A 20,679-nucleotide genomic window follows, 5' to 3' on the forward strand; every position below is an offset into this window, starting at 1 on the left:
TCCAGGGAGGCATCTGTTTCTAGATACAAAATGCAAAAAAGAAAGTCTTTTGAGGGACACCTTTTTATCGCCCTCACCAGATTCAAAGATTCAATTGAGTATTTTACACTAGGAGGTGTCTGCCCTCAGATTAGTCTTCTGAATGCATGAGCTAGGAGAATCCCTAAAAAGTTAGGTCACACACAGTCTTACTGTACCTGCACGTTTCCAGTGGCTGACTATGATCACATGGTCACTCACACACACACACACACACACACACACACACACACACACACACACACACACACATACACACACACACACACACACACACACGGTATAAATGACAGCTAATCATCGATTCGAGGAAAAGAATAGTGTCTGTTGCATGCCATGTTGCCCCTAAACACAGGTATATTTTTTGGAAGCACTTCCTTCACCATCACCATCACAGAGAGCAGCCGCGGAGATCCATCCCCCTATACGTGCTGCAGGAGCTGTGCATCCAGGCAGTCAGGCAAGGCTCCGTGGGGCGTGCCCCCTTTCTCGCAGCCAAGAGAGCGTGCTACCCTATGGCCTAATGACGTTGCCAAGGTGAGAGGAAGTCCCAGGCATGGTCCTGTTTTGTCAGTAAGACACAGAAGCGTGCACCACATCCCAACACCGGGGGTTCGTTACAATCATTGACACAATGAGCAAATGCCCCCAGAGAGGCCAAGGAGAAAGACACATGAGCTTTTAAGTAACAGCTGCAGAGCAAAGAAAGGCTGCAGCACACACACACACACACACACACACACACACACACACACACACACACACACACACACACACATACACACCCAAGACAAACCAGACATGGTACCATACTTACTTTTAGTACTTTTGATAGGGAAGAGTGAATAGTATTCATGAAAAGCAATAAGTGTATACTTTGATCCTCAAGGAAAACGTGCATATGAAATGGGAAGACAGTAGCCTAGAAATCTAGACGCACCCTAGCGGCAGCAAATGTATAGGAAGACAGGAGAATGGAAGGAGAATACTCACAGGCGCTGATGCCCTCTGAAGAGGATGCTTCTTTTCCCTTCGTGCAAGGTTGTTATGACTGCTCCAAGCTGCACACTCACACTCACTGTGAAAAACAAGAAGTCGGTGCTTGGGGAGTTGATAAAAAAAGACATCTGTTTGCTACAGGCAACACTCTGAGGCCAGTGTTGTCAATTAGAGAAACCCAAACAACTGAATACTGCTGTCTGGTATTTGCCCATAGGCTATCAAACAAACTGCAGTGAGAAGAGACATGGCATTTTATTTCAAAGCTTAAAGTGAATGCTGGCTTACCACAAAAGTATGCTAATATGTAACTGAATACTTTATATTTATAGCTATGAAAATGGATGGGAAATATCATGATTAGTTTCAAATATTTTGCCCATGAAATGTTTAGAAAGATTTTTAACATCAACATGAATAAACAGAGCTAGGCAGTTCCTGAATGTAGCTGAATCATTGTGTTTGACTCTCCTATCGATTTCCCTCTCTTTCCCGTCTCCTCCTCCGTACTGTACACCGTGGCAACCTATCAGCCTGCCTGTACTGGCTGACAGAGACGGCTTGCTTGTTGTCGGGGAAAAAGTGTTTCACGGCCTCGGGGAAGTTTACAGTGTAGGGGTGGCAGAGTGCTCAGGTGTGCCAGGCAGTATGTGGTGCTAGGTCCAACTCACAGAGAGCACACTGTGACAGGACTTCCACCCCCGGGCCAACAAGCCTGCCCAGTCTCCCTGGCATTGAGCTCTTGCCCTGGGGGAGGTGGGGGACCCTTCAGCCCCCCACGGTTACTGAGCATGACGGAGCCAGGGAATGAGGTTACCCTGGCACAAACTCAAACTGGTAGAGTCCGACCAAACACAAACGGGTGACACAAGAGTGTGTGTACACTGCTGCAGGCATACACCCTTAACATGCATTGTTAGTCCATGTGAAGAATCAACACACTCTGTAATTGATAAAAAAAAAATTGATTATCTGACTAACTAGCTAACCAATTGGCAGAGACAGCTGATTGCTTTAAAGGTTTACAGGGTTCAGAATCAGACCTTCTGTAACTCTGACCTGACTCTCAACATGTTTGAGTTCCATTGTCTGGTGTGACTTTAGTTGTACATTGTGAATGAAATGAGGCAAATGGCACTGTGGCACACTGCTGCCGCAGGACTGAATTAAAAACACACTGGGAGGTATCCTATGAAGACAATGACACTCTTCTCTGGGTGTTGTGAGGGCATATTGGCTCTTTGCTGCCATTGTTTCACGCGGCGACAAGCCCAGCCTCCACGACTAGGCTGAGCTTCTTCAAGGACGTGACAGACTTGGCTACCTGCCAGGGACTCAGACAGACAGCAGGGCACTAAAACAGGCTGGAGGAGATTGAGGGCTCCTACATGTGAACTACAGCCAGACACCCATCCGCTCACAGAGGTCCTTCCCAACCCATTACAGGTTCGCACCCAGCACCCAGGGGAGCTGTAACTGGCTGAGGTAGATAAAAACCACTGAGGATGGAGTGTCAAATCAGGATTATAGTCTTAACGAGCACAAATGACAAAAGCAATTTGTCGTTCCTTATGAACAGTTTATGATCAGAATCCCCCAAGTGGAGGCAACATCTGAATGTGTGAAGGTGACATCTAAATGCTTCATTTTAATAAATAACATCAGACTGTATATATTCATAATCAAATGCAAAACAAAATTTGATCAGTGAATCCAAGATCCCAAGAATGAGCTCACAGATCCCCTTAATCAGCACAGGCACTCACAAAGATACGCAATCGCACCCTCATGAACAACGCCCCCCCCCCCCCCCCCCCCCCCACACACACACACACACACAAACACACACACAAACGTACACCCACACCTTTTGCCAATCAACAGACCACACGCAAGACAAATACGTATTTGCAGCTGCTATTTGCCAAAACAAGACCGATCTGCATATGCTTAATCTTAATTAGGCAGACTTGGCACCAAGCCTGGAGACAGCAGCACCAAAACACATCCCTAACACAAAGGAAGCGCACCGACCAAAATGGGCACGAGGAGAACTTAGATATCCTGACAAAATAAAACTCAACGAAACAAAAAAACAATAAAGAGCCCAACAAAATCTGAGCGACAACAAAGCCACAGACAGTCGGATTGGATGATGACATAGAAACGGTGAGTGAAGCAAACCATTCAGCTGGCGTTCTTCGGGAGGCTCTGGCGATATCGGTGCAAGCGTGCTGAGATTTCTTCACTGCTGTTCTATGTATGGTGGGCAGTTCCTCCTGATCTGTGAGCTACAAACACATCAGACACAAGAGAGAATGGGGCCAGATGCACAGACAGACAGACAGACAGACAGAGAGACAGACGGTGTGTTGGAATACTAACAGCACTGAATATCCCCAAAAAGAACACAAAAACTGATGCCAGTCATTAGACCGTTGTTCACCCTGATGTTCTGCGGAATGTTTAATCCTCGTTTATGAAACATATTGATATCCTATCATGATATTTTTTCACTTTCAAGAGGCTGTGGGTTTGCACATGATATGTTTGTAGGGCAGGGATGCGGAAATAGAAACAAGTTTATGTTATGTTTTTTTTTCATGATGGATTAGTGTGTACCACATATTCAGAGTGCAGACATGTACGCACGCGCAGACACACACACACACACACACACACACACACACACACACACACAGCAAGCTATTTTGACAAGATTGTACAAATTGATTCTGTCCAAGCAATGCTGACCACACAGTCATGCAAGTGGCAAGCTCTTGCAACTGTTCTCTACTGATGGGTGCCAAGCATAAACACAACCACAATAACAAAAGCACCAAGAGAGCTGACCATAAACAGTGATGACACAACCTTCAGTTCCCTCTCAATTCATAGTCCTACCTAGATGAACATTTCAGACAGTCATCTGCTGTGAACCAAACAAAAACAAGCAAACAAATATGCCCGGGGGGGGGGTTATTACAAGTTATGCTGGATTGCTGCCATGTGGCCAGCTCTGTGGACAGTTTTCAAGCACCAACACAGACACAACACAGCATTTGTATCCCTCTTGCCCATTATTTATCCATGTGATCACACCACAACAACCACGCTCGCCTACAGTCAACCCCCAGTCATGTTAACAGCAAAACACCAAACCTGATGGCAGAATCTAAGGTGGGGTGGGGGCATTCCAATACCACCCCTTTATCCTATTTAGCGACATGTTCCCACAGTGCGTGCATAAAAGTCCTTACCTGACAGCAGAGCAGACCAGACTGGCAGAATGGGAGCCGTGAGAAGGCAGGCTTCAGCAGCAGACTAGCACACTCTGTCAGCACACAGGCAGTGGCACAGAGAAGCACCCCATATGGCTGCAGGAGGGGGAGGCTGGAGACGAATGAAAATGTCGATAGATGGAGAGTAAACTCCTTGGGTGCCAGATCCTAACAACAGAGCGTTCTCTCCTTTAAAGTGACGCCCTTCTTTAGTAGTAATCAGCCCACAATCAGGGCTTGACATAATCCACATACATGTCTGTATAACTCAAATATGTGAATATGCAGGATAACAGGATGTTATCATTGCTGACAAGACTTAGCAGCACCCAAACAACACTAATTGTTGCTACAACACCTTTCTGTCAATTTCATCCTTGAATTAATGTTTCATTTTAGAACTACACCACTTCAACTTCACTTCACTTCAATCATATTAACAAAATGTGGTAGTGGACAGAAAACTGGACCACACTAGGGTACTCTGTAATGTTACATTGTCATGTCGGGGGAATAAACCCAGAATTATGATAATTTTGTTGGAAATGGCAGGTATTTGAAATATAGGTAAAATTTCCATCAAACATAAGATTAGAAAATATAGTTGACCTTGTTGAAAGGTCAAGTAGGGCTATTTATGAAAGTTGAAAGTATTCATGCATCAAGCTAAGTAACCGAATTTCAATTTCAATATCGTAACTGATATATAGTTGTAAAACTTAACCATTAAAGTTTTATGTCAAACAGATTTTGTCCACTCATACACATTTGTTGTAAATATTGTAGCGTTTCACCGAGAGCCAGAGTTTCATGAACTGGTTTATTGTCACCGAAGCACACAATGCAGCATATAACACACAGCGGCCCGTGTCAGGCCCAAAACTCAAAGAGGCAGAACTTCCTCGAACCATAGCCTATATTCCCCGGGGGTCCCGCCACCCTCTCGCCAGGCTGCCAACCATGAGCGTGCCCGGGGTTATGCATAGCACGGGCACTCCCTGATTGACAGCCGGTCGCTACAATATGCTTATAAAAAGTAGGCTATTAATATGATGATGCAATTTATTTAACCAGTCCTACTTAAATGAACACAAGGAACAATAATAAATGGTAAACAAATATTTAACCCTATACTAATAAAAAATACATTCGTTTCAGATGTTCACTCCAACACACCTATAGCATTGGACGTGCATATCTATGAGATGGAAGATTTTTTTTACCCCTCTGAAAATGAATATATTAGCCTATTAAACAAAACAAAAAAACATAAATAATTATATTTAAAGAGGATTGATTTTTTACGACAAAGCACTTAGACTACCCTGCTTGTGAAACTACCCAAATATCTCTCTTTTAATGGAAAAAAATACAGGCCTCTTCAATGATTGCTATTATTGTGATTGAATGCTACTTCTTAAACATGTCAAACCCGTGCATTGTCAGACTACTTGACGAAGACTACAGCATGTGCAGGTAGCTTAGCTGCCAACATTGTGCTCTGAAGTGCTTCAGGCAGGGGAGAAACGTCATGCTGTTTAACAAATGAGTTCCACTCAGCATGGTATGATTATTGGTGGAGTTGCATTGGATTTTGATTATATTGATGATATGTGTTAGAATGTCAATGTGGTTTTGCTCTGATGAAATGAGGTAGATCTAAGCTGTTGTAGGGCAGTGATATGGAAGTAGAAACAAGTTTATGTTTGTTATGTTAAAATACAACGAAATCGAAAACTTACCCCAACCCGACAAGCCCCTTACTCACGTCGAGCTCCGCCCTACATTGAGCACGCTGCAGCCAGTGGCCCTTGCCATCTCACTAATGAAACGCATGTCTCGTCAATACAGGACACTATCGATGTGGTCGTCACCCGCCCTCTCGTGGTAAGACGAGAAATTGCCAGGCACGCAGAGCACTTGGTGAACATGGTGTTCTAACCTTTCCCTCTCCTGTTACGATTCGATACACAGAGCAACGCTTAGGAAACGTGTAAAAAATGCTATTTCGGTTGGTAACCAAAGGTGAAAATACTTATTGTTGCAATGACTATTTAGCTTAGACTTCTAAGTTTGAAGACATGACGGACATCGGCCCATGATCGAGTCAGCAAACGCATAAAGCTAAAACCTATAACCTATAAATATCAACATGCAAAACGACACAAATAGGCCTACACAGTTGCCAACCAGTCAGACCCATACTATTGTAGATAAGCATCAACATATTTCCCACATAAATTACACTTTAAGTGATCTACCTCTAGATCTTTGACACTTTGTAACCTTGAAGTAATTAGTGTTAAGTTGCAAGTTACAATCAAACTTCTCCCCTGGTAGTTTTCAATGTAGGTAGATTCCATTTGTTTAACCTTTAGACCATTTACGACTAATTAAACTAACTGGAGACTTTGTTGTGCATCACATAAAATAAATAAATAGACACAGAATTTTTAATTTGCTGCAAAACAATTTTATTAACCTTCAAAACTCAAAAAAGGAGAAAAAAAGACAACTAAAAAAAACAGCTAAGTTAAATTAAATGTGAAGGCTATGTAAAATAAAATATTTTTTATTTTGTTTTCAGAGTAGAGGAAATATTCACAGTGCAAAAATCAGCCCACACCCTTATTATGTGCCCGATGCCAAAAGATCACTATCCAGTTCCACAAGTATGAATGCTTTCATAATGGCATAATTATGATATGATTTTTTTTAATAGACTGTAAGATACGAGGTATGAAAGGGCATGGATTTCCAACTGCAACAAGGCAGTAACATTCATTTTTCACATCTCTAAAGTGCTTCCTCTACAACATATTGTTCAAATTATTCTTTTTTAAATGGTATGTGGAATTGTAACCAAATTCATTGAAACTTGAGGAAACCAAAAAATAAATACATAAAACAAAATTAAAACAGTCATTTGTAAGGAGCCCTAGGTGTCTAAGAGAACGCATCAATCTTAATCATTCAAGTAGTAATCTTCATAACAACTGCATTCAATATGAGCATGGTCAAAGATTAAGTTGGTGAGCAGTTCCCAAAGTCTGAAAATGTTGAGCAGAGCAGTAGTCCTTGCAAGAGGAAAAAGTAAAGTCTGCGTATCTACATCCACATTTAAGAAATAAAAAATAAAACAAACAAAAAAAAAGTTGTGTGGATAATGTCCGAGGCTCAACTTGAATATTCTCATACAGATACTTTATCCTCCTTTTGGTCATCTGCTCTCTCCTTCTCGTCCTTGTCTTTGTCCTTGCTCTTTTTCGATTTCTTTTTCTTATGCTTGTGTTTCTGTGCCTTCTGCTCTGCGTCGGACTCGTTGCCCACGTGCTTCTTATGCTTTTTGTGTTTCTTGTGTTTCTTATGCTTCTTCTTCTCCTTTTTGTCCTTCTTGTCCTTTTTCTTTTTGCCGTCTGGCTGGCTCCCGGTGGAGCTGGCGCTGCTGCTGCGCGCATGGCTGCCGGCGGGACTCTGGCTCTGGCTGGGCGAGGCACTGCTGTCCCCATCCCGATCTCTTCCCCTGGCCTCCGCCCTGCTCTCCGTGTCCGAAGCCTCGCTTTCGCTCTCGCTGTAGTCCGGCACAAAAGCAGCCTCGTCCGTCTCGCGGCCTAGGTCGGACGAGAGTCGTGCGGACCGGGCCGACGGGGGCTTGACTTTGGGGTGGTCTCTCTCCACCCGTAATGTAGCGGGGGCGGTGGCCCCTCTTGCACCTTCAACCCGAACCTCGGGTGAAGACATCCTGTTGTCAGGGGTGCGGTGTCCACTGTGCTCCCGGTCACGGTTGGGCCGACTGTCCACATGCCTTGTGCTTTGGCCCTCTCTACTCACCGGACGCTCCGTCCTGTGCTCCTCAGGTGCGCGTTTCGACTCGGGCGCGCTCTGGTGCTGCCGTTTGTCCGTTGGCTCAGTACTGTGGCCATCACTGGTGGAGGAGCGCTTGGCTGACTCCGTGTGAGCCTCCCGGTCCCTTCCTCTTGAAGTGGGAGGTGGGGAGTCCCTCCTCCTAGCGGGATCTCTAGGCTTGCCGTCTTTGGGTTTGGTATCGGAGTGATCCCTTCCACCTGAGCGGTGGTCGGTCCTGCGGTCAGTGGAGGAGGCAGTGGTGTGATCCCTGCTGACAGGCTTGCGGGAGGCTGGATCAGGTCTGTCTGACTGTCGGTCCCTGAGGGAAGACTGGGTCGAAGAAGAGGAGCCCTTTTCACTGCCGTGGTCACTGCTTCGCTCCTGGGTGCGTTCCCGTTCCCGGTCACCATTGGACCCGAGGGGTTTTCTCTTCTCGGAAGACTCGCGGTCAGAGGCAGGGCGCTCTCGCTCCCTCTCCCTCCCTCGCTCTCGGTCCTCTCGGTCTTTTTCCCGCTCCTTGTCCCTCTCCCGTTCCCTCTCCTTTTCTTTATCCTTCTCCCTGTCTCTCTCCGTCTCCTTCTTCTCCTCCCTCTCCCGGTCAGTAGGTGTGGAGTCTTTACCTGGCTTGGCTTCCATCTGGCTTTCCTTGGAAGAGGCGAGAGCCTTCTCTCCTGGGGGGGTTGCCTGATCATTCACTTTCACAGCAGCAGTAAGGAGTGGCTTTTGAGGGGCATCCGTTCCAGCACGACTGCCATTACGATTCAGTGCCATTTCCTTTGACTCGTCCTCTTCTGACTCAAAGTCCTCCTTTTCCCACTTGGAGCGTGGCACTTGGATCAAGACAATCTCATCCTCGGCAGCAGAGGTGCGGTCATTGGTGTATTCTTCAAGGGTCTTTACTACGGTCTTTCTCAAATCGGCCTTGTCTTCCATCCGTTTGACGGGACTACCTCCAGTTGAGCTAGTGCTGTGAATTACAAACAAAAAAAGCGATGACTTCATTAGCCAATGCATTTAAGCATATGATTCAGATATAACAGGATATAACTTTTTGATTTCCAGCAGCTTACCTCGTGTAGTCCACCAGGACCGAACCGTCAGCAGCCTGCACTCTCCGACGCATCTTTCCCCTCGTCTTGTCAGGTCGGCTCTTTGGGGGGACATCAACGGCTTCAGGTGAAGGTGCCGTGTCTGTGCTGATCCTTTTCCCAATCTCACGGTTGATCTTGATCTTCCTCAGAGGCCCTGGTTTGATGTCCATCAGAGGTGGGATCGCAGGCTTTACCTTCTCCTTCTCTGATGGCTTCTCAGTCTCTACTTTAGCTTTGGGCTTTGGTGAGCCCTTAGCCATATCAGGAACATCAACTCGTGGAGACTTCACTGAGGCCAAATCAAGCTCTTTCCCTGAACCTGGATCATCTTTCCTTCTCCTCTTCTCCTGCTTGATTTCGGCTGCCTTGACAGATGGCTTCTCCTCAGTTTTAATGGCTTTCTCAATGTCCCTCTTTGACTTAACCTCTTTGGTAAGAACTTTCTCTGGTTTGGCTGTTGAGTCTTTTACCGGGTCCTTCTTGGCCTTTGGTTCATCTTTGACCGGTTTAGTGTCTTGATGGTGCTTTACTGGTCTTGATACTTTGCGAGACAATGGACCCTTCTCTTCTTTCACAGAGGTGGATGGCTTGATGGTCTCTGCCTTGTGAGGAGGGTCTTCCCTGGTTCGTTTGAAAGGAGGCTCAGTCAGAGATGTCTTAGAATCACGCTCCATGTCCATCTCTTTATCCCTGGAGGACTTGGTAGCCTTCCCAGATGTTTCTTTCTTTGAGGCACTGTTCTCAGCTTTCCGCTTTACCTTCTCAACTTTGCTCTTCGTTTTCTCCTTCCTCTCTTTGTCTGAAGCACTTTTGTAAGTAACTGCAGCGCCGTCCATGGGCTCGTCTCTGACAGGAGTGGCATCACGACTGGAAGCCATCAGAGGACCATCCCCTTTGCGCTCATCTTTTCTTGTGTCGTCCATGGAGTCAGAGTGGCTGAACATATCACTATCGTCACCCTTCCTCTTCTTCCTGTGTTTCTTGTGCTTCAGGCCTTTGGGGTCGACAGCCGCACTGCTGAGGGTCGGCTCTCTGTCTTTGGGCCCCTTCAGGGGCTCCTTGCCAATGCTCCTTCTGCTGGGCCCAGCAGTGGGTAACGGAAGGAGGCCATATTCCTTAGCACACCGCTCCTGGTATGTGAGTGCCGCTGCTGCTGCTGCTGCTGCGGCTGCTGCTGCTGCAGCTGCATTGCGACCTCTGGGTCCTCCGCTTCCACTGCCTGAGTGGCCCTGGGCAGGTGGGGAGTAGTCATCTCTGCGCCCTCGTGCATAGGGAGAATTCTCTCTTTGGCGCATCAAGGGCAAACGCTCAGGGGTGTACGGGTCCCTCGGCACTAAGGGTGCCCGGCCTCTGGGCTGATCAGATGGAACGTTGTGGTAGGACTTGCCATACTTCTCATACCACTCGCGGTACTCCCTCTCCCACTGCTTGTACCTTTCCCGCTCATAGGGGTCGGACATATCCACTTCCCGTCCATAGCAGGCTTTGAGGTCGTATGGGATTGGGTCCCTGAACCGCCCTGGGTATTTGCGGTCACGGTCAAGGTCAAGGAGCGGCGGAGGGCCGAGCTTCTTGTTAGGGCTGTGGCTCCTGTACGGTGGCGGTGACCTTGAGCGTGACCGGTAGGGTGCACTACTCACTGGCCCACTGTCTCGACCACGGAATGAGGGGGAACGGGAGCGGGAGCGATGGTAGCCATGTGATCGAGACCTGGAACGGTAGCTACGGCTGCGGGGCCTTCCACGGCGGGAGTAAGGCGAGCGAGAATAGGAGCGAGAGCGGGAGCGGGAGCGAGAGCGGCTGATTGATCGGGAGTACGATCGAGACCTAGGAGAACGGGACCTAGAGCGAGACTTGGAGTAGCTGTAGGATGACCCGCTGTAGGATGAGCCTCTGTATGGAGACCTGGACCTATGAAAAGAATAACATGATCAATTTTTTCCTATAATGTATGACAATCACAACATACAGAATAATACTCAAATTGACTTGTACTAACCTAGAATAGGATCGTCTCCTTTCCTTTTGAATCTTTCTATACTCCAGCAGCTCCTTGGCAAAGTCATTGGTAAACTTCTCCAATTTAGACTTCTCCCTGGTAACGAATCGACATTGCGAACTATTTACCAAAAACAGGAAGGAAAAAACTTGACAGTTAAAATACAGGAAAAGGGAAACAGTCAACAAGCTACATCACCAAGGACACAATAGAGATGAAATTTGACAAAAGAGTTTAAGAAACACATTTTTGACACATTATTTTTTGTGAATCCCCAAAGGGCAGGCTTATTCAAAAAGCACTCACTCCTCTTTAAGCCTCCGCTGCTGCCGGTAGAACTCCTCCCTGGACAGAAACGGTGTTGGTGGCACAGGGGTGGCTACGGGAGGCTGGGTTCCAGGTGGCACCCAGGGAGCGGGCACATTGGGCAAAGCTGGGGGATAACCAGGAGGGGGGACATTGTAGCTGGGCGCAGGCTGCTGACCGGGGTTGAACGGCATGGGGTATTGCGGGGGCACAACGTTTGGCGGTTGAGGCATGGGAAGCTGAGGTGGGGCATAGAGGGCGGGAGGTGCGACCCCAAACACATGAGGAGCCACAGGAGGCGGCTGCAGTGGGGGCTGCTGCGGTTGCTGCTGGGGCGGCGGCTGGACAGGTGGTGCTTGTGAGCGTGGTGGCCGGTCACTGTGCATCCTACCTCTGCCAGAAGGGCTGTAACACATATATAATGGATCAGTTTAAGCACTGGACACATTTACAGAGCAATGAGATCATACAGGACCGCATTTGTGGCAGTACTTACGGATCCCATCCGGATCGGCCGCTTGGCCTCGGGCCACTGGATCTCATGGGTGGTCCTCCTGGATGGCCTTTGAAAGGATCACCTTTGAAAGGATCACCTTTGAATGGATCGCCTTTGAATGGATCACCTTTGAATGGATCACCTATTCATGTCAGAAATAACAGTTTTACTAGTCAGTGTTGATCGTTAATATTCAATACAAAGGCATCAATGGGACATACTGTTTAGCTCACCTGATCTCTGCATAGGGTGCCCAAGCTGGTGTGGCTGTCCAAGTACTTGAACCTGGAATCCCTACAGACAGTGCATGGAGTTGTTAACCAAAAAGATCCAATTTAAGAGTCATTCATTAAGATGGTCTAGTGCAGACACTCACCTTTGGAATGAGAGGAAGGGGACCAGATTGATCGGTGGAGACAGTCACAGATGGGACCGGTACCATTGGGTCAGACTCCCTGCAGGATAAAAATACAATGTTTTGCAAATACATACGAACGCACTGTAAAATCTGATGCCATCAAAATTCCCCTCCATGGCAAGACAGAGGTGGGTAAAGGAAGTCTGAATATCACTCACCTAGGTGCTGGGTCGTCCTCCTGCTTAACAGGGCACTGCGGAGAGGACACTGCAGGGCTGTAGCTGCCTGCACTGGGGGAGGCATTACTGCTCACCAAGGGGTTGGTGCTGGATGGAGGGGGGGTGCTGGAAGCCTGCTGGGTGACAGCTGAGGGTGCTGGGGCAGAGGGTGCTGATGGAACGTGTGGAGGGGTGTTGGCAGCCGCAGGCCGGGTCGGCATGTTGGCCATCAGGGGGTCCTGCTGGCGAGAGGTGGGGGGCCGGACAGCCTGGACGGGGCGCTGAATACGGGGTTGGGGGGCCTGTGCCATCGCCTGGGCTTGATTTGCCTTCCTGATCCGCTTGGTATACCCGGTCTCATTTTTGAAGTTGTTCACCGCCTAGTGAGGGGAAAAACGTGTCAAAAATGATTAATTAATGCTATTTTTCAATCATGCCAACCTAAACACAGGAAGACAATGATCTGAAATATTTGGCAGAGATCACTTCAGGGTCTTACTTGGCGTAAGAACTTGTTGGCGATTAAGGCATCTGGGGAGACGTCTGATTGGGTACAGGTGGGACACGTGTGCTCCTCTGACTCCAGCAAAGAAGTACGGATACCTGTAGCAGCAGCAGAGGAAAACATAAGAGAAAATAGACAGTGTCAATCTATGAGATCACCCAGAACTTCACCTTGTGGTTAAGCAAAGGGGACCTGAAAAGACTCACATTCGTCACAGTAGCTGTTTCCACAGCAGGGGATTACCACTGCGTCAGTCATGAGGTCTTTGCAGAGGAGGCAGAGCAGTTCGTCCGGAACAGGGTCCTCTTCCTCTGAGGAAGACGACTGTTCCTGAGGGAGGAATGGGGGCTTCTCCTTCTTCCCGATAGCATAGGCCTCCCTATAGTGCAGTGATAGAAGAATATTTAAAATCCCAAATGGACAGCTACAAATTTGTACCTACTTATACCTACTTATACCTACCACAGATGATCAGTAAAACTATAATGTCAGATACACCACCACTCGGATAATAATTTTGAATTGTACAAAACACTAAACCAACACTTTAGGATCAGCGATCACAATTTCAATATTCTCTTACGCGTCTATGGTGGGGATGGCATAGCGTCCTGTGTTTGTAAGCATCGCTCCCTTCATGCTTGGGTCATCCACCTCCATCATGAAGCTTCGAGGGATTCCTGTGCTTTTTTTGATCCGTTGTGGAGCCTCAAAACTTTTGTCCTGCTGGCACACAAGACATGATAAATGATTACTTCTCAGGTTAGACTGAGGGTAAACACAAAACACAACATTTAATGGATACACATACTTCGCTTAGAATACTCACAAAACATATAATGGAGAAAAATGACCCGCAAATATAAAGAAAACCCACTTACCCCGTTTGTTGGACAGTTGCGGATGTAGTGTCCATTCTTCCCACACCGAAAGCAAGTGTAGTTTGGAGGGGGAGGTCCTACAAGCTTCTTCATGTAACTGCTCAAACAAGGCTCGTGTTACATTCTGTTTTCCCCACATTCAAATCACTTGAACATTACTGAGAAAAACATACTTACTGTACGGGATCATAGTCATGATTGGACTGTGACATCATGGCTTTAATTTTATCTTCCTCAGATGCGTTCGCCTCCGCAAGATTGGCGGTCTGTTTAACAGGCAATGTTTTCATAGACAAAATGGTCATGGCATTAAGTATCTACACTCAATTCCTGAAATGCACGCCTATCCTGTAAAGAGTAGCCGGTTGCCTTTTCCATGAACGTTGCTCTCCAATAGGAAGTGGTCGGGGAGTATCTTGAGTCTTAAATTTGGTTCATCACTGCAATGACACATCACTTTTGCCTGTTAGCCCCTGTTCAAACTGGCAGAGTACGAGTAAAAGTTTAAATTAAACGTATTTCTTCAACAGATAGATTTGAGAATAACTTTGACTTGTCAGCTTGTTTAGCTATAGTGTCCCAAAGCAAAGCACTGACACTAGATGCATTTAAAAAAAAACACAGTTAGCAGAATTCACACTTTCTAATCTACAGAGACATATATTACACTCATCGCTCCCAGTAATGCCCAGGGTCTAAGAGATTTAGCTGCTGAATTCCACGCATACATGAAAAGAGCAAAATGATTAAGCCGTTTATTCACCAATACACATTACTTAAAAAAAAATTATAATAATTAAAAAGGTGCTTCAGTATGAAATGATTATCCTCAAAGCAAAAAATGTATAATTAAAACCACAAATACACAAGGAGGAAAATTCCACATTGTCTATACTAATGCATACAGATAATCAGCTTCAAAATGGCACTAACGGCAGCTAAGCCAAGACGACAGCGATTTGTAATTCCAAATGTCCATGAGTCATAAAAAAAAAAGAAGTGCAGGATTGTATCGCCTTGTGGTATCTGAAGTACTCAGATACATCACTTTTCATTATATAATAAAAATGATCAGCGCTGATGTAAGTCCTTTGTGTAAGGGGTAACTTGGAAAAAAGACGTAGCTCTGGAGGAAAAGTCTTTGTTTCACACAGGGAAAAAGAACTGTAGGGGCAAATCTCTTCAGTGGGGTGCACGGCCCAGGAATAAAATATATAAAATATACATATATATTTTTATTTTAAAGGGGTGGGGGGTTGAATTGGGGGACAAAAACCTCCCATCTTCTAGCCAAAGGACTTGGCTTGGCAAGCGCAAGGCTTTAAGTGTACTCCCCTCCACAGCAGCGTAGAGGCACATAAGCTGACTCTTTACAGGATAAAGGCATGCACAAAAGCAAAACACTGACTGACAATTAACACAGCATTTCAATGGACACAGATCAGTAACAGCAGCCAACTCATTTCAGTCACTGGAGGTGTATAATTAAATGATACTCATGCTGATCAGATTCACTTTTCACATTTACAGAGGCAAACTTTGAGCGTCAAGAATGCTTTCCTTTGCAACATTTTGCTAGTGAATCACATTTAACAGATGATTAGAAGGGCGGCTTGCAGCAGAAGAAATGGTTCTGCGTACTTCAACTTAATTAAGCACATCATAAGCCAATGGCAAAAATGCCTTAAATCAGAGTTCTGATTTCGCTGAATCATTTCCTCTGCTACACTAAAGCCTAGACAAGTTGCAGTTGTCTACTGAAGGCATTCCCCCCCACTTCAAGACAAAGATATGGCCACTACAGTGTCACCACATAACATGAACACCACAACACAATATAATTTACAGAACATAAAACATCTCATGGAACACAGTGAACTGGCACACAGATATTGTTTACATCACACTACAGGGGGATATGTCCAACCATGAAACCATAAGTAAATTTCACAAATTGCAATTAACATAATTTCAATTTTCACAACAAAACGGTCATTGCAGACAATAACGAGCTAGAAAGTCATGGACAGACATATCCACAAATATTGCATTTGACACACTTCAAAGACAGCAACGAACAAAGGGCAATATTGGTATACCTTTGAGAGCTGGGCCAATGAAATTGTTGCAGGAGAATCATCAATCTGTTTGTGGAAAAATTAGAAGACAAAACAAGTTTACTATTGCAATAAGGAACAAAGTGGAATGTCGCCCCACTGGTAGACACTGGCCATCCAAAACTGAGACAGAAAAGAATGCACCCTACAAGGACTTTAGCACCAAAAATGTAACAGTGGTATTGAATGTGTATACTGCAGAATATTACAGAGAGAAAAAAACAAAAAACAAATCACAGCTAATATTGTAGACAACCCGATATTTCCGTCTGGCAGAGAAGCTGCTTAAATGTTTCCAAAATATCGGTCTCTCCTACGGTCATACAAGGACTGACCAAATAAAATAAAATAAAAAAGTAATACATAGGTATTAACTGGGAACAGCTGCTGGATAACTAATGGAGTATCCAAACAGAACTCTCCACTTAAGTGGTTACAAGAAAGCTAACACTGTTGTTTGCAAGAGATGAACAGTGAATATGCTGCCAGACCAGATAAGGCTCTCACCAGTGAACACACAGGGCCTTGCAAGAGGTATCCAGTAAAGTTACAAGAGGTATTTTATTGACAAAAGTTGTGTTCATCATCATACACAGCACTGAAACCGATCAGTTTGTGTAAACAATACACTTGTCAAATACCCATGGTACAAAAATCCATAGCTCAGCAAGTTATTAACTGCGATGCATCAGCTATGTGAGCAAAATTTATGTCAGTAATGAAATCAAACCAACCCTTTGTCAGGGATCAAATGTACACGTACCACAAGTAAACCAACAGTGCGACAATGGCAGCAGATATATTAGTAGCATGTTTTGAAAAATAACATGTTTTTTTTTTTTAATTACAGCAAGAGCAAAATAACACAGAACCCTTAAATCCAACCACCCACCAACTTGTTAGCAGAATTTTTCTACATCTCGCAATATTTCTAAACTTAGGGGCTTGTACTGTACATCAAAACCCAGTTTAAATCTTTTCAAAAGAAATCTACCATCTCATTTGACTTCAACAATGTACCAAGACATACAGATTCTTTTTCACAACATCCGCATCACTAATCACAAGTCTATTGTAAGAAGAATAGCTGTGCAATTCTAAGCCGCATGCTTCGATGCACAGCACTGCATACAAATACTGTAAACTCAAAATGATCGTAATAGGCATCTTTCTGGTTTTAAAGATAAATTTATATATAGATCAAAATGCACACCATTCATGACATGTTAGTATGCGTCTTTTTGCCATCATTAATAACCACTATTGGTGCAAGCCACAAAATATAGTCAGCATTTTTTTTTAAGGAAAATCAGGTAGGTGTTACTGTGAAAATCCAAATGAGCATATTGAAAAAGAATTAGAAGAAAAAAATAGACACTAATTTGGGGGGGGGGGGGGTCCTTTCCTATAAAATACTACAGAAATTATTCTGGTTTCAAGTGTGATTTCATGTTGGGAGTGAAAATACATCAATTCCATCAATGCTTTAACATTAAGTACACAAAGTTTGCTCATCACCCTAATTATCTGAGATTAGGAAAACTACATGAAGTTTTATGAGGGTGAGTCCTAATCCATTTAGCATATACAGTTGGGTACAGAAACAGGCATGAGACCGATACTTGTCCCTTATCATAACCAAAGTCTTTAAACATGGAAAGTCAGACATTGAGCTGTGTGATACAAAGAGAAATTAAAGGCAAAACACAACTTTTATTTTAAAAAAAAAAAAAAAAAAAAACTTTTACAGATGTAACACTTCAAAGACAGACAGACTGAACATGCCATGTCCAATAACCATCAGAATTTGAATGATCAAATACATAATTCTGTACAACAGAATTCAATTATAACCTGGTTTTCAATGTGAAATACAGTGCAGTGTGACATGCACTTTAACACTTATTACATATTATGGGATTATGCTCAAAAATGATAAAAGCATCATTTCAAAACATTACAATGTTATAAAACGCTACCACCACACACCACATTGTGGTTTTGGGTTAAAATGGGCTAAGTTTATACTATAAATGAAACTAGTGTATTATTTGTTGAACAAAAATACTGTGAGTGTAGTGTAGTTTATGAATTGAACAAAAGGGAGTGTTTTTTTACATACTGCTTTTGATGGTCCACTTGAAGTTTCTGATCGATCACTATAGGGAGATCCAAAAATACCAAACGTTATTAACTTCATACTTAAGAACCATACATTTGCATCTAACTGCAATTACAGTTAGTAATAAGTCTTATGTGATCATCTAAGTTAGTTAACGTTTCAACAACCCTTTCAACTTACATAATAAAGGTTTTACTTGTTGCCTTGACACCACCAATTGGGATTCGTCTAATGATGACAGAAGAATTTTTTGGTATAAGCGCTCCATCATCAGTGTACTCTGAAAAACATAGAGTAGCATACAGTACATTAACATACAGTAACATTTAACCACGACACAACCGACTTTCATTCTGTGGCCAGAGGATTACGTGTATTGACAAACGTTGTAACATTGGCTAAAGGAACCCGTGCCAGGGCCCAACCAAAGCATAATCATTTATTTATTCTCCAGTGTAATCTTACAAACCCAGAGGCCTATGACTGATGTTCTGTCAGGTGGCAATCACATAAGTTTGGAAGTTAACGTTACTTAATATCAAACAGGAAGCCATGTGTACTGCCATCTTAACATGTGTTCTTTCATTCAGTTTATATGTAAAGATGACAATCTAATGTACTCAAATCGAGCAAGTTAACAAAGTGATCAACCGGTATACTCTGTAATGGCGGTCACAGTGTGGGCTGTTCTCGGTGTATGTAATAGCAAGCTAGCAGAAGCCATGATGGCTAAGAGCTAGCTGAGCTAGTGCAGGCTGATGTAACTACCGTTAAACACACGTGCCAATACATTGACTTGCTGCTGATTCAACTTATGCAGCACCCTTGTTGAATTCACCGAGAGACAATTGGATTAGCCCATACCGACAGCCATTGATGCGACTGGCAAACCCTGACAAGTTGGTCAAATGAAGACAGTCACCCTTTGTTATCAGGAAACCAAAAGTGAAAACGCTAGCCCACGTTGTTACTAGCGTTGATGGGCCTGGTGAAGGCTAGCGATGATGTTGGACAACTAGAACTGCTAGCCAGCAATGTCAATGCCAAATGTAACTTAACAAATCACCCTAACGTTGATCATTTATTTGGTTTAGGAACTTACCCTCTTTCGTCTGGGCGTTGGTAATCTGTAAGTCGCAGTCAGCAGCCTTGAGTTTCTCCCGGCCCATGATCTGTCTTTTCAGATCACTCAACGTGATATGAAGACCATCAAATGTGACCGTGTCATAGTTTAGCTTTGATGAAAACTTGTAATGAACACACGACATGTTGGGAAAATTGCGTTGCTATCGATTAACCAACAAAAATAAAGTCACCTATATATCGAATAGTTAGAATGGCCCTTGTTCGAAAGCCTGCATACAATGCTAAAACACAGAAAACCAGTCGATTAGCTATGCGAGCTAATGCGCTAGCAACAAACCCTATGAGTTGTCCATTTTGCTAACTGCTAATCTCGGCCCCAAACATGGCCAAAATTGTGAGGGTGGCAAGTTGATGGTAGCTTTCTACCCACCCAACAATAGACAAAACTGGTGTAAAATCCACAAATATAAAGAAAATATTAGCGTGTGTATTCCCCACGGATATGTTCAACTGCCTACAGCTAAGTTAACTCAGTGGTTAATAAATCTTGTCATTTGTATGTTGAATAAATTCTTTTTTTTAGTTCGCCACAATCAGTGCCATGACAACAAATGATCTTCCAGAAGCATTCGTGACCAAGAGTCCATGCGATGCTTTCAGGATGAAGCACCGCAAAGTAAAAATGTCCCAATTTTTGATACAATGAAATGTTGTTGCTCAACTGTCCGTACAGTTAACGATAATGTTAACAGTTCCAAGAAAGCAATTGTAGAAATCTCAGTTGGCATCAGGTTTCGTTTAAAGTCCCTTGAACGAGTGACCGAAAAGTCCAATGGTCAATTGAGCAACCGTGTAGCTGCTAACGTTATTAGTCACCAAGTTAGGCAATCCAGTCCAATGTCAACGGAAGTCCAGATATCCAAGTCACACGCTCCTCGGAAAACACAAACATGAAAAAAGAAAGGAAATTACAGACTTGAAGGCTTCGTTGATCTCACAAGGCCTCAAAATGGCCTCCCAGCTTCCTTGACGTTTCCAAAACAAAAAACGACGTACGCTGACTAGCAAGTTAACATTGGCTAGCATGTAGTCCCGCTAGCAGAAGGGCTGATTCGCTTAGACAAAACAAAACGAACGTTTAAAGAACTGATTTTATTAAAATATATTTACAAAAACATCTTTAACGATGATCTCCTCTATCCAACCGTTCAATCATCAAACCGAATCCGCTATTCGTCTTCAACCCAACGACAAAAATAACCTCCTCACAGACACAGTTGAGTATCATTTGGGGTTTCCGCAACGATCGCAGGGGCTACTTGTATGCGTATAGGA

General features: G+C 44.3%; 2 protein-coding genes and 2 long non-coding RNA genes across 8 annotated transcripts in view; 1 reads left to right on the forward strand and 3 right to left on the reverse strand.

Annotated features, from left to right (window-relative positions):
• The window catches only part of LOC121704606 (trinucleotide repeat-containing gene 6A protein-like), a 60,088-nt gene extending 58,966 nt beyond the window's left edge, over window positions 1–1,122 (reverse strand). Inside the window, exon 1 of the mRNA XM_042084984.1 lies at window positions 1,033–1,122. The gene's annotated coding sequence lies outside the window, so the exon portion shown is untranslated. The remainder of the gene's footprint in view (window positions 1–1,032) is intronic.
• A 1,212-nt stretch (window positions 1,123–2,334) lies between these two features.
• On the forward strand, window positions 2,335–16,370 carry LOC121704630. Its single transcript, XR_006030602.1, has 3 exons — window positions 2,335–2,345; window positions 4,964–4,969; window positions 16,289–16,370. It is a non-coding gene; the product is annotated as an uncharacterized LOC121704630 (long non-coding RNA).
• On the reverse strand, window positions 2,905–6,486 carry LOC121704629. The gene is made up of 3 exons (XR_006030601.1): window positions 6,062–6,486; window positions 4,299–4,431; window positions 2,905–3,329 (listed from the first exon to the last, which is right to left on the reverse strand). It is a non-coding gene; the product is annotated as an uncharacterized LOC121704629 (long non-coding RNA).
• On the reverse strand, window positions 6,770–20,650 carry rbbp6 (retinoblastoma binding protein 6). 5 transcript variants are annotated; one of them, XM_042084981.1, is made up of 17 exons: window positions 19,361–20,650; window positions 18,439–18,538; window positions 18,259–18,295; window positions 16,119–16,163; window positions 14,197–14,285; window positions 14,020–14,116; window positions 13,722–13,861; window positions 13,345–13,517; window positions 13,133–13,236; window positions 12,634–13,013; window positions 12,434–12,512; window positions 12,291–12,351; window positions 12,058–12,199; window positions 11,562–11,966; window positions 11,256–11,351; window positions 9,236–11,167; window positions 6,770–9,132 (listed from the first exon to the last, which is right to left on the reverse strand). In XM_042084981.1, the coding sequence occupies exons 1-17, from the start codon at window positions 19,524–19,526 to the stop codon at window positions 7,512–7,514; spliced, it is 5,667 nt and encodes a 1,888-aa protein (XP_041940915.1). In that variant the 5' UTR covers window positions 19,527–20,650; the 3' UTR covers window positions 6,770–7,511. The 5 variants fall into 5 exon arrangements, with proteins under 5 accessions (XP_041940915.1, XP_041940912.1, XP_041940913.1 ...); XM_042084978.1 differs by having other exon boundaries at window positions 11,256–11,375; XM_042084979.1 differs by having other exon boundaries at window positions 11,256–11,375; window positions 12,058–12,184; window positions 13,722–13,864.
• Between the last annotated feature and the right edge of the window lie 29 nt (window positions 20,651–20,679).

The sequence above is a fragment of the Alosa sapidissima genome, chromosome 3 (assembly GCF_018492685.1).
Source record: "Alosa sapidissima isolate fAloSap1 chromosome 3, fAloSap1.pri, whole genome shotgun sequence".
Classification (NCBI taxonomy): Eukaryota; Metazoa; Chordata; class Actinopteri; order Clupeiformes; family Clupeidae; genus Alosa; species Alosa sapidissima.